This window comes from Danio rerio, chromosome 11, assembly GCF_052040795.2.
Source record: "Danio rerio strain M-AB ecotype USA chromosome 11, GRCz13ab, whole genome shotgun sequence".
NCBI lineage: Eukaryota > Metazoa > Chordata > Actinopteri > Cypriniformes > Danionidae > Danio > Danio rerio.
The window spans coordinates 34,037,707-34,051,577 of record NC_141031.1 but is presented as its reverse complement, the minus strand read 5'-3'; the positions used below and the strand labels follow the sequence as shown (position 1 = coordinate 34,051,577).

At 33.5% G+C, this 13,871-nt stretch overlaps 2 protein-coding genes across 6 annotated transcripts in view; one reads left to right on the top strand and one right to left on the bottom strand.

Moving 5' to 3' along the window:
• The window catches only part of trmt1 (tRNA methyltransferase 1), a 22,408-nt gene that overhangs the window by 7,139 nt on the left and 1,398 nt on the right, over positions 1 to 13,871 (bottom strand). For 2 of the 4 annotated variants that reach the window (XM_087273913.1, XM_087273914.1), the window contains exons 3-13: positions 11,950 to 12,169; positions 10,765 to 10,952; positions 6,982 to 7,097; positions 6,793 to 6,905; positions 6,295 to 6,443; positions 5,470 to 5,553; positions 5,136 to 5,205; positions 3,417 to 3,551; positions 3,199 to 3,284; positions 731 to 839; positions 571 to 647 (exon numbers count right to left, since the gene is read on the bottom strand). In XM_087273913.1, the coding sequence (XP_087130039.1) occupies positions 571 to 647; positions 731 to 839; positions 3,199 to 3,284; positions 3,417 to 3,551; positions 5,136 to 5,205; positions 5,470 to 5,553; positions 6,295 to 6,443; positions 6,793 to 6,905; positions 6,982 to 7,097; positions 10,765 to 10,952; positions 11,950 to 12,169 (1,347 nt within the window). Of the gene's footprint in view, positions 1 to 570; positions 648 to 730; positions 840 to 3,198; positions 3,285 to 3,416; positions 3,552 to 3,860; positions 4,779 to 4,882; positions 5,206 to 5,469; positions 5,554 to 6,294; positions 6,444 to 6,792; positions 6,906 to 6,981; positions 7,098 to 10,764; positions 10,953 to 11,949; positions 12,170 to 13,871 lie in introns of those variants that run through there. The other 2 variants (XR_015502745.1, XR_015502746.1) reach the window with 1 other exon arrangement.
• nacc1b (nucleus accumbens associated 1, BEN and BTB (POZ) domain containing b) overlaps positions 13,751 to 13,871 on the top strand; it is an 18,544-nt gene continuing 18,423 nt past the window's right edge. For both annotated transcript variants that reach the window (XM_087273916.1, XM_087273919.1), the window contains exon 1: positions 13,751 to 13,859. The gene's annotated coding sequence lies outside the window, so the exon portion shown is untranslated. The remainder of the gene's footprint in view (positions 13,860 to 13,871) is intronic.

The following is a 13,871-nucleotide window of genomic DNA, read 5'->3' as shown; positions in this document are numbered from 1 at the left end:
GCTTTTGTTACCAAAACCTAAATACAGAGAGGCACCGGCGTCTATCTGCTGCAAATAATATTAAAAACGTGAACATCACACAATGTCTGCGGCAGTTGTTTTTGGTGGAAATAAGCAGATAACTTAACTCTTGTCACCAAGATAACTGATACACAGACATACAGACACGAATGAACGTTATGAAAGCTAAAGTTTGTTGTACAGTTGGCGGTTTACTTTCATTATTTGGTATGATTGCATTCATATCTGAAGTGAACCGGACCAGAGTTCCCACAAACTGTACTCCAGACCACCTCTTTCAGCCGGACTCGGGTACGGTTCACAAGTGCGCACCTGAGTTCAGAAGACATGTTCACACTAGCTAAACATACCAAATTCAGATGCCAAACGAACCGGGTTGCGGACCAAAAGCTCTAGAGTGAAAGCACCTTAGAATTCCTTCAAAATTTAAACAAAGAAGACTAAAACATTTTTTTAATCAGGTATTCATAAAGTGTTCTCAAATTTTGCTCTCATGTGACCATAGCATGAAGACTAAATAAGTAAATACAAGATGCCTTTGCTGCTTACGTTGTCTCTTTGGAGAGAATGTGGTGAGCAGGACTGGTTTCTGATAATCGCTCTCTCTTCACAGGATTAGACCTTTCCTGAGGAGTTAAAGAGAGAAGCACCATTAGAAAAGTGAAAGGACTTTTAGATCGGATGTTAATAGTGAATGAGGGCAGCTCACCCAGCAGCGCATGATATCCCATAACACCCCCGCGGGAGCGTCGGTCTTCACTGCGTTCTTACAGGCATGAGAGAAAGACACTCTGTATCCAGCATGCAGGAGGGCTGACCTACACAACAGAATCATATCAACACACTAGCCAATTTGGCAGGTTACGATACACATTACGATACGCTTTTTCGGTGTGTGCGGTGCAATAGAGACTTGTACTCCCTTGGCTGACAAAATGTAAATGGATAAATTTGGGTGCGGGTAGTAAGGTCCTCATGTACGTGCAGGTTGGGGGAGAATACAATTATTTTTGGGACTCCCACAAAATGGAAATATCTTAAAATTAATATATTTAAAAAAAATATTTCACTATTTATCTACTGCACAAAAGCAACAATAACTATTAAAATAAAATAACTATTTACAGGCGAAATGTCAGAAGCTAATTCATTTGTACACTGAACTTTAGGCTGTTCTGACTGTATTTCTATGATCTTAAAAGTCCTCATTCGTGTCCATGTTCATCCTTCAATTTAGTTAAACTCAAATAAAACAAAACATTTGTTTAATTTTCATTTCTTGTTTTATTTAGATTCAAAAAGGAAGCAGGTGAAACAAATAAGATAGTAACCTGCAAACTTTTGCAGTCTGGAGTGGGACAAAACATGAACACTGCAGGTGGGAGCAGGAGAAAAGAATATATATTTTTAAAGGAGCGGACCAGAATCTTGTTGGAGCGGGACCGAAAAATCCATCCCGCACAGCCTCAGTTTAATTCAACTAGTCTCAGCTCATTTTACTTTCCACCTCAATTTATTACATCTTGAAAGTCTGTGGGTTTATAGATATGGTTATAGTTTTGCCTCCACTGATGCTGTTTGCCCCATCCTCAGCTACCAGTGAAGGGAATGTTTGCACCCGTCATTTAAAATGATTCTGTGGTGGCTGTAGCTGAATATTCCCAATCATGTGAAAAAGTTAGCACACCCTAAAAAATCAGGTCTTTTGCAATTTGGAAAATAAAACCTTAGACAAAGTATTAAGAAAAATAAGTCAGGCACTGCTAATCGAATGCTTGAACTGATCATTAGCAGAAGTTTCAGCAGTTTTGGAGCCATCAGGTGTGTGTGAACACAATGCTCGTCCTACAGCTGAGGCTTAGCCAAAACTGGGTCATGCTGTAAGACAATGATCCCAAGCACACCAGCAAATCTACAGGTGAACTCACTTGTTCGCTTTCCTTCTGCTTATTCCCTGCTTTATAAGAGGTTGCCACAGCATAATGAACTACCAATTACTCGGCCAATTGTTTTACAATGCTGCACTTACTACAGAACTAATTTACGAAAGCAACAATAGGCAATAGTGAAGTCAAAGTTCAGACCTAATTCTGACTGAAGTTTTTAGGATTTTAGGATGTGAAGGTCATACAGAAAATGATTACTTGAAGTATTTACTGCTAGAAGTGGATCTACAGTCACCCATGGCTTTTCTATTTGTTTTCATGGCTTTATTTTTGTTCAATAAATAATGTGAGGTGTTCTCTTACCAATTTTAAGACTTGCCTATAATGTTTTTGCTTGTTTGTTATTATCTCCTGATACCGAAAAACATGTAATTCAAAAGGGTGTCCAAACTTTTTCACATGACTGTAAATCTAGCAGGTTTGGTTTATATGTTACAAATCCAATTACGCAGGTAATGATAATTCTCTTTGGCCAATCAGTGTTTACACGTCAATCTGATTCCACCAAGTAGGACATGTTCCTGAATTAACATCTATGTTGATCCTGGAACAACATTTTATTCTACCAATCAGATTTAAGGGATATGTTTACCACTTATGTTAGGTTTAGGCTTACGGTTAGGTTTATGCACTTCTACATGATTGTTATTCAACTATTATTCTCCTCTGATTTTGGGAATTATTTACAGTTATGGTTGGGTTTAGGGGGTAGGGATTACATATGGATTACATTTTCCAACAAAAATGTTGTTCGAGGATCAACATAGATTTTAACCCAGGATCGCATCATACTTGACAAAATCATGATGTGGATTGTTTACACATCCCATTTAATAACAATACAGCTTGTAGAAGCATTCATTTGTTTTTATTGCTTCTTGGCTATTCACTGTCATAGGTTTATGACTGATCTCTTCCATTTCTTTTATTCTACCTGGCGATCTGTTTGTTTGGAGGAATGGGTGAGGAGTAGGCCAACTTTCTGTTGACCATGTTGCAACATTTTGAGGTACATTGTCTTTAAATAATATATTCTAAAAAAAAGCTAATTTGTGAACTTGTGAAGACCTTCATTAATACCAATCATAAAACGATGCAGTCGAGGTGGTAGTAAATATTTCCAGGAATGGTACACGGTGGAAATCCTCCATCCATACAGACGAAAAAGTGTCAGTACTGACCACAAGCTTTGTAACAGTAACGTAAATACAAAATGTTGTATTTAGTTTACCTGAACTGCATCATGGGCGGTGTACTGCGGTGAACTGTGCTGCTCAAATGATCTAAAGTGTAGTACAGAGGAACATCCTGCAGCTCCTGAAACACACACACACACACACACACACACACACACACACAGCTCTTTCTCTAGTCAAGCCATTACTTTCCAGAGACATTTAAGATGTTATGATAATGTCAATGGATTTAAATATTTCATTAACGACTGACCTCGGTCACCATGCTGAGCATTCCTTCGATCCGCTTAGACGTTCTGAAGCGTGTGGGGTTTCCTGAAACAGCACCCAGAACCTTCTGAACAAAGTTGATGTCATGAAGAGGCTCCGCCCAGGCGGGACCACCCAACTAAAAACGCAGACGGAGGAATAACTAGAAGTTCAAATTCATATATTGCAATACGAAATCGATATTACTCATATTAAGTATATGAAAAACTAAAACATAAATTCTACAAATACATTTATATATACAGTTGAAACCAGAAGTTTACATTCACTCTAAAAAAAGGAACATAACCATTTTTTTTAATGTCTGAGGGTGAATCATACTAATTGTTTACTATTTTAGGTCTGTTAGGATAATGAGAGATTTTTTTTTTATTAATTTCTAAAAAGACAAAAAGCTTCATACATTTCCTTGTTTTTGTTTTTTTTTAGCTTTGCATTTAAACTGTTTAACTTTCGTCAAATGTTTTGGGTATCCTTCCACAAGCTTCTCACAATAGTTAGAAGGAAGTTTGGCACATTTCTCCTGACAGAATTGGTGTAACTGAGTGAGATTTGTTGGTTGTCTTGCTCGCACAAGCCTTTTCAACTCTGCCCACAAATTTTCTATAGGATTGAGATCAGGGCTTTGTGATGGCCACTCCAAAACATTCACTTTGTTGTCCTTAAAGCACATTTGAACTAATTTGGCAGTATGCTTAGGGTCATGGTCTGTTTAGAAATTTTAATATCAAATTTTAATATCCTGGCTGATGTCTTGAGATGTTGCTTCATTATTTCTACATCATGTTCTTTTTTCATGATGCCATCTATGCTGTGAAGTGGCCCAGTCCCTCCTGTAGCAAGACAGCCCCACAACATGATGCTGCCGCCCCATACTTCACAGTTAGTTAGGATGGTGTTCCTAGGCTTGTAAGCTTTCCCCGTTGTCCTCGAAATGTAACACTGGTCATTATGGCCAAACAGTTCAATCTTAGTTCCATCAGACCACAGGAAATGTCTCCAAAAATTATTCTTTTTCCCAGTGTAATTTAGCAAATTGTAATCTGGCTTGTTGATTTTCCCATGTTGTCACAAAAGGAAGCAGTGTGTTTGAGGTTTTCCTTAAATACTATTCTACAGTTGTGCCTCCAATTAACTCAAATGTTGTCAATTAGCCAACTAGAAACTTCCAAAACCTTGACACCATCATCTGAGCTTAATCTTATTGTATGTAAACTTGACTTTGACTTAACAACTTAACAAATTTCACAATCCTAACTTACCTAAAAGAGAAAAAGTTTAGTCACATTAACATCTGACTTTTTTAAAATGGTTTTGTGCTTTTTTATACAGTGTATGTAAACTTCTGGTTTCAACTGTATAAACCACACAAAACAAACTAATATAGAACCTAAGAATATTTTCATAATGTCTGATTCAAAAAGAATTTCACATGATGAGTTTTAAAGCTTCTGCAGTTTTAAAGATTTAAAGCTATTTTAAAGCTAATGTCATTACTTATTTATGAGGACTACTACAGACATCCCACCAAATTTGTAGCATATTTTAATTAGCATGAAATGTAAAAAAAAAAAAAAAGCAGAAATGAGCAAATAAACAGATACAAGATCCTAAAAACAATACATCACATATCCTATAAATAAGATTGTTTATTTTATTTATTTTTGTAGTACACCGAAGCAGAGAAATTAAGGATTCAGACCTGATGTCTCTGTCCACAGTGTTCACAGTTTGGCCCTACTGGTGGTCCAGTGGCTGCTGAATATTTCATACTGTAACAAACACATAAAGACACACTTACAAAAACACACAGTCATACCGACAGTACAAACTTGCCAATTGACGAGATAAAAGACCAATCCTGGAGGTGCAAATGAAAATTCAGTTGCATAAACGATGAAAATATGTCTAAAATCATGTTTTTTTTTTGTATTGTGCATTGAAGAGTTTATTTGCAAAAAACAAAACAAACAAAAAAACAACATGATTTATGCAAACTAACAAAAATGGAGTTATCTGGGTTTTCAAACACTGACTGTTTGCCTTGGTTTATCCTCTTCCCCATCCTCTGCAGATGAAACGCACCACAGCCGACACAGTTATACACCAGAGCCTGTTTACTGGGAAACACACACATACACACTTTACTTACTATTTCTAAAATAAAAACAATTTAGAAAGGTTGGTTTTTATAAGATTATGGTCTGTAATACTCATCAAGGTTGCATTTATATGATTTATATTATGTGATATAAAAAGACAATTTTAAATGTTCCATTTCATCATATTTTTAAAAGCACATTTAAATGCACACTTTGTAAAGTGTAGTAATTTACATATTTACTTACTTCATTACATTATATCACATGATAATCATTGTTTTATTCTATAGTATAGTATAGTATAGTATAGTATAGTATAGTATAGTATAGTATAGTATAGTACAGTATAGTAGGGAAAAATGTTGATGGCATGTTAGCTCCTAATTAATGTTATTTATTTAAATATTTGTTGTTTATTTGCATCATAAATATGTCATCTTTCAATTTTACATTTATTTTAATTTCAAAGGAAGCAGATAAAAAAAGCGCCAAATCATGCTACAGGCACAGACTCCAGAGTCTTAATTTTATGCAAAAGCAAAAATTAAACAGTTAATTATGATTACCTATTTAGTAAAATAAATTATTATGAAAACCTAATTTATTACACTTTCAAGCACTTTATCTACAATCTAAGCTATTTTAAAGCTTTTTTTTTTACTTTGATTAGTTAAAAATGAAGAATTTTCAAGATTTACTGCACCCATAAAAACCCAGAGTTTGATTCTTTCTACTTAGATAAAGTAAACTGTGTGTTACCTTGCAGAGTTTTTGACGACAACCTGGCCTGTTTTGACCCTGACGAACACACGAATGTAGAAATCCACACTGACGCTCAGCAGAGGTTCGATATATCTCTGATACACGGCTGCACGCTGATCTAAACTGTGCAGGATTATACGCAGAGCCTGGAAAAGAAAAATACGCAATTAAATTTCACTGTTAATTCTACAGAGCTTTTAACAATGTTGATTGTGTCAAAGCAGCTTAACATAGATGAAGAAAAGAGAGAACATGTCATAATATTTAAAACTGTGGAATATTCCAGCAATTCAGGCAGACAGGAGAGTGAAGAAGAGTGCTGGTGTACTGTAGCTCTAGTTAATTTGAGACTAATTCAGCTCAATTTAATAAAGATGTCACTGTTAAGGCTCAGTTAAGCTCACAGTATTATTTTTATAAAATAAAATATGAATATGATATCTCATCAACTTGCATACAAACAAACACAATGACAAGGCGACGGGCCAAACTTACCATCTCATGGCAATATTTGGACTTGATGGACACCGAGCCGTATTTGCTATAGCAGGTTTCTCCGCTGTTTCCAGCCATGACTGCCATGTCTGTACAGGTGATGCACAGCAGCCCTGATGACAAAAAAAAAATTGTGTACTAGAGAAGCTAGAAGTTAATGTGAGAAAAGTGATGGAGCATTAGACTGACCCCCTTCACTGACAGCCTGCACGGCAGAGTCCAGAAATGGAGACGGGCTGCCATAGGGGTCCAAATCGATGACATCATAGCGCTCCTTCCTCCCTCTTGCCTCGTACATCACCATACTGGACATATGGAGATTTAACATGTTGGTTACTGCTAGCTGTTATGTGTTATTGGTAGTTTTTGCTAAATAAAATGAGGCTGAAATAAATAAAACAATAATATTAATAAAACAAATAAAGTATATTATATTAGGTAATAAAATTCAACTATTTGAAACATTACATATATAAGGACGTCATCACATCAGTTACAGTTGCGGACATAAATCAAGTATATGACGACCTACTATAGCTTCAGCAGGGGCAAGACATTTTATAGATTTCAGACATGACCTTAAACAAGGAATGTATATGAGTTGAGGAAGTATTTGAGTCACATAGAGCAGGGTTTCCTAACCTTTTCAGCCTGCGACCCCTAAAATAACAACTCCAGTGACTCCGACCCCCACTATGCTTGGAGGTGGTTATAAGCATACAAATATTGCACACAATGGCGCACACACACCAGTAGGATTATATAAACATAAGCATATTGGCAACTCAAAAAAAGTGCAACAATCTTACAACCATATATTTTTTTATAATCATTATTCATTTGTTTAATTTAATATTAATCTCACTTAATGAGAATGGTGAGTGCAATGTTGACAGCACAAGACTTGGTTTAATTTTGGAGACTTGGAGCCACTTGGAGATCATCCTTCTTGTTCAGTCGTGGCCTTTATTTTTAATGTATGTGAGTGCCATAAAGGTGGTAAAGTCTAATATTGTACTGCAAAATCAATGCAACTGCAACTAACGCTATTGTTGTGATGTTAATCTAGAATAGTTAACCCAGGGGTCACAAATAAAATATAATAATTGATATTAAAATATAATAATTGATAAAATTCTAATAGACTAATAACATATATGAGATTTTTAGAAATCACCGAGCGACCCCCCTCATTGTGTCGCGACCCCCACTTTGAGAACCACTGACATAGAGGAGGTAATCTGAATAAAAGATTATTAAACCGAGTGTCAGTTAGGTTTTTTTGTGGAAGAGGGTTGTCAGAGGCTTGGGGAATAGTCTTTTGTTGTAGTTTTTTTATTTTCTTTTGTTCTGTTTTAATGCTCTTTTTTTAAATGACATGTCTATATTATAGGAATGTGTTGTGATAAAGGAAAATATATAGTTTTATGTGCCTTACCAGAGACTAGGTGACTAATTGGTCGCCAGTATTAATACTTATAGATGGTGTGTTATTTTTCACCTTTTTTTTCTCCCTTCCCTCTATCTATCTAATGGCTTATTTTTAAGGATTACTATAATTTCTACAACTGATTGCACATTTTTTTGTAAAACTTGCATTTGACTATGTCTGTAAAAGCACATTGTACAATCTTTTTGATAACCTTAAAAAAAAAAAAAGATTATTACAAAATCACTTACACCAAGTGGAATGAATGTGGAATTGGACCTTTCTGTGTTTCTTAAATGGTTTGTTGTTTATCTATTATATTGTCAATCGTGGATTTTGAATATGTAATGATACAAATAATGAGATGAAAATGTATTTTAATGTTTTGGACTGTCTGAGTTTCATTGCATTGACACAGACATAAATAAGTGAATAACGATAACTGATATGTTATTTTCCTGTGTAATGGAATTAATGCTTTTAAAGGTGAAGGAAATATTTATTTTGTGGTTGATTACAGTATTTTGAAATGAAAATGAGACGTTTTTAACTATTGAGTGGTGGTCTAACTGATGATGTAATGTGATTGACTGTGGGATATAAGGGTGGAGTGAGAGGATTGTTGTCACGCACTGAGGAAGACATTGTGCAGAAATGTCTGTTTTGAATCCCCTAAGAATGTAAAACAAAGGTATAGAAAGTAATTATTTAATGAGTGAGAATCATGACTTTCTGAAACATTTTATTAGAAATAAATCTGCTGAAGTGATCAAATTACTACTACTGTAATAAGATATGTAGGAATAAAAGTTGTTCAAATAATATAAAATCGAATAATACAACAATAAGAGCAAATTAAGAGCTTAAAACATAAAATTAACAAATAGGGATGCTCCGATCGGGATTTTTGCAGCCGATAGAGATAACCGATTCCTTGTCAAGGTGATCAGGCGATATAGAGTACTGAGTCTGATGCTTCAAGCTTTATAATGCATAAAGCACATATTCTCTCTATGATACTTAAGTGGAGATCTCTGTTTACAAATAAAGGTACTAGAGCTGTCACTGGTGTGGTACCTTTTCAAAAGGTACACATTTGTACTTGAAGGGTCCATGTTGGTACCTCAGAAGTATATATTAGTACCTATAAATTAAGAGGAGCACTTTTGTACTTTTTAGATACCAATATGTACCCTTGAGTTATACATATAATATAGATATAACAGATCTAAAAATAAGGCGAAAAAAAAATTACTGACAATGCAATTTGGAAAATTTGACAGAAGAATAATTTAACATGTCCCACTCAAAAAAGTTTAGAGCGCATATTTAATTCACAAGTTAAAATGCAAAGTTATGAATCTAATACTTCTTTACTAAAAGGAAATAGGCATATAAATTACTGTTCATCGCAATAAGTAAATTACAAGAGGTTATGTTATTAAATTTATATGATTTAATGTATCTAATATTTCCAGTCAGGTTTAGGTGAACTTACAATATTGTAAGAACCCAGAATTTTCAGTTCTTATACACTGTAAAACCTGATAAGTTAAGGTAAGGTAATCATTTCAGGAAACCGATTGCAACAAACCATTTAAGTTCAAAAACGAATCCTAATGAGTGCTGTGAACTTAATCAATTTAAGTAAATAAAGCAATTTGAGCACAGTGAAACCCGATACATGAAGAGAACTCAAACCATTTGAGGAAACTGATTGCAACAAACCGTTTGAGTTACAAAACTAATCTATACGAGTACTGTGAACTTACCTCATTTAAGCTGATGCAATAAGGCATTTAATTAACTCATTACCATAACAATTTCAAAACTCTTTTCAAATGAGTAGAATTAACTTTCAGTCAATTTTGAGTTAGATAAACTCATTTAATTTAATAAAGTTGACTGTTGAGTTTTACAGTGTATGTAAAAAAGCCATAAATACATGCAAGGTCATTCAAACATTTTGCTCATCTTCAACAAAACACCTTTGAGATGGTTCATGAGATTGGCTAGATCAGCGAGTACCTATATAGATATAATCTTTCTTTTCAAGTTAAAGCTTTAGTATATTTGTTAATTTGATATCAAATTAAAAAAGTGTTTAAAATAAGTATATACACACATACAACTCACAAAAATGACAAAAGCACAAAACAGATTAACTAAAGCTTTGAATTAAAATATAAAATAAAGAAAAATGAAAAAGTTTATAATATTAAAAAGTAAAAATAAAAAGCACATGATATAAGAACTAATTAAAACTAAATTACCAAAATAAAATAAAATAAGATTAGAATAAAATAAAACAAAAATGCAGACAAAAACTGAAAACATCAAATATGATAATTTATTTAAAAAGCAAAAACTATGAACGACTAAACTAAAATAGAGCTAATAAAACCAAATAAAAAAAAATGACCTAAGCACATAACATATTTAATAAAGCTCAAATTAAACCACATTTAATTTTAATTATTTATAAAAACAACTGAAACCACACTGAAATAACCCAAGCAAAATATAGTAGTTGGCGCTCAGACCTGGCATCTCGTTGGCTGGCCTGCAGGATGTGGGTCACATTGTTGTGTTGTGCATTGCGGGCGATCAGAGCAGCAGCTTTAGCAGAGTAATCATTAGCAGTGATGCTCTTCAGGCCAGGAACTTCCAGAGCAAAACGTACAGAACGCAGACCTGAGGCTGCCAGACCCTCCAGCACACGCAGACCTTGCTGAAGACACAAACCAATCACTTTATTTCATTCATTCATCCATCCGGCAGATGCTTTAGCAAAAGTCTCATTTATTCAGTCACAGAAGAGGGGAAAGCATAACTAACCGGAACAATAATAAAAACGACACAATACCATACAGAAAAACAGAGAGAAAGTAAAAGAACTGATCCTGTAATAAATTAATGCACATCAAAAATCTATTATAAAAAATGTATTAAATATTAATTTATTCTACATTTTAAAAACAAATTTAATTTATTATTTTTAAAATATGGACTAAATAAATTATTAATTCAATATGAATCTAAAAAAATTTAACAGTTCATTTTATTTACTAATTAGTTACTCCAACTGTCAATAATTCAAACTTACAGAAGCCCTTTAGACTCATTTAATGCTTCTTTTTCATGGAACGTTCTAATCTAGCCATGTTACAAGCAATTCCTTAGTTGATTAGCCTGGGAAATGTAAGCAATATGCTAAAAGAATGTCAGCAATGTGGTAAATCTTGCTACCAAAGTGGTAAAACATAGTAAATTCTAAAATGTAAAAAATATAATTAAATATGTTATTAGATATATTATTAGTACATAAATTAAACTATGGACTATTTATGCTTATTATATATATATATATATATATATATATATATATATATATATATATATATATATATATATATATATATATATATATATATATATATATATAGTTTATATTATATAAGTTTTGTTTATTAATTATTATGCAACATACTAACTACGAAAATAATCAAAGCATTGTTTAATAGTTTAAAAAATATCAAAATGTGAAAAAAGATACAAATTAAAGAGGAAAACTGAGAAAAAAACTGCATAAAAGACTCGGTGATCTTGGCTTTCTTGTGTCTAACAATAATGTCTATTTTCTAGCATCAAAACACCACAAAAACAGAAGGTCTTTTAAAGTCAGAATAAATGAAGATTTAAGAATAGAAGAACCCTGATCAGTGTACCTCACATCTTTCTCCTACAGTTGCAGTGATGTACTCTTTCTCAGCAGCTTCTTCTTCCTTTGGATGCTCTTGTTCGGGCTGCTCTGGTGCCTCTTGATCCCCCGCCCCGTTCTTATCCTCTGAGAGCTGAACCACGACTCTGTCCTTCTCACCCGGAACCAGGATACGGACACCCCTCTGAGCCAGCTGATCCCGAGCAAACTCAGTGATCACAGCACAACTGAATTCAAAAATCAAATTCAAAAAACAAAATATTAACATAACTAGTGCCGGGCAAAAATAAATAGTGATTAATCATTTCCAAAATAAAAGTTTGTTTAGACACACAGCACAAACATATATATATATTTGTGTGTGTGTGTCTGTCTGTGTGTGTGCGTGTATATATATATATATATATATATATATATATATATATATATATATATATATATATATATATATATAAAAATATATATTGTGTCAGCACAAACTTTTATTTTGTATGTGATCGATTGTGATTAATCTTTGCCCAGCATTGAGCATAACATAAAATATAAATGCTTTAAATGTATAAAAATAAAGTTACTGAGAAATTATAAAAGTGGTAAAAATTTCAAAAGCACATGACAAATTTACTAAAACATGTATGAAAATATAAAATATAAATATATGCATAAACCCTGATTATATATATAACACAATTAAGAGTTTTTTTTGTACCCTTTAAGGGTCTTAATTGTCTCATAATTGATTTTTCAACTTTTAATACTTTTTAAGACCCCGTGGAAACTCATATATATACCCATTACATATATATATATATATATATATATATATATATATATATATATATATATATATATATATATATATACATACATACATACATACATACATACATACATATATATATATACATATATATATACACATACATATATATATACATGAGATTTTTTTAAATATATATGAAATCGAAAAATCAAAACTATAAAAATAACAGTTAAATAATATTGTAAACAAAAAACTTAGAAAGACAACAAAAGCACATTAAAAACTACAAATATGAAAATAAGACAAAATAAAACATTAATAAATACTACAAAAGGAAATAATACATAAAATAACAATTTCTTAAAGAAATAGTTTACCCAAAATTGAAAATTACCTAATTTATTACCACTTTATTCTCAGTCATGTGGTTTTCAACCTGTTTGAGTTTCTTTAATCTGTTGAACACAAAAGAAGATATTCGGAAGAATGCTGGTTGCTGGCACTCGTCAAATACCCAGGTAGGGCAATAAAATTCCTATGGATGTTAATGGGTGTCATTAACCAGCATTCTTCCAAATATCTTCTTCAGCGTTCAAGAGAAGAAAAAAACTCAAACAGCTTTTGAACAAGTGTGACAAAATGATGACAATTTTCATTTCTGGGTGAACTATCCCTTTAACGTACTATCAAAATAAATAAATAAACAAACAGTTATAAAAACGTATTTTAGGGTGCTTTCACACCTGTGAATCGATTCAGTTGTTCCGAAACAGAGATTAAAATTGTTACATTGTTGCTCTTTGCTCTTGGAGCGGTTCGCTTTCACACTGCAAAGTTTCTAATCGGACCAAAAGAGCTAAAACAAGTCACGTGCGAGTAAACTCTCCTCACATTGGTCAGAGTGTCAGGGTTTATTTTGCAGCGTCCCGCTCAGCTGTCAGGAGAGGTGGTGGTTTGGTGGTGATTGACAGGGTGCGCGCGCGTGACGTGTCTGAGGAGAGACACGGTGGGGAGGGGTGAGAAGGGTGCGCGACGATGCCTATTTGAGGACTGGGAGAGAGACACGAGATTACCGGGAGATCATCACTCGTTTGCGGGCATCCGGAGACTCGCGAAACTTCCCGCCTTACTCCTAATTCTCTCTTCATATAGCCGTAAGCCTATTA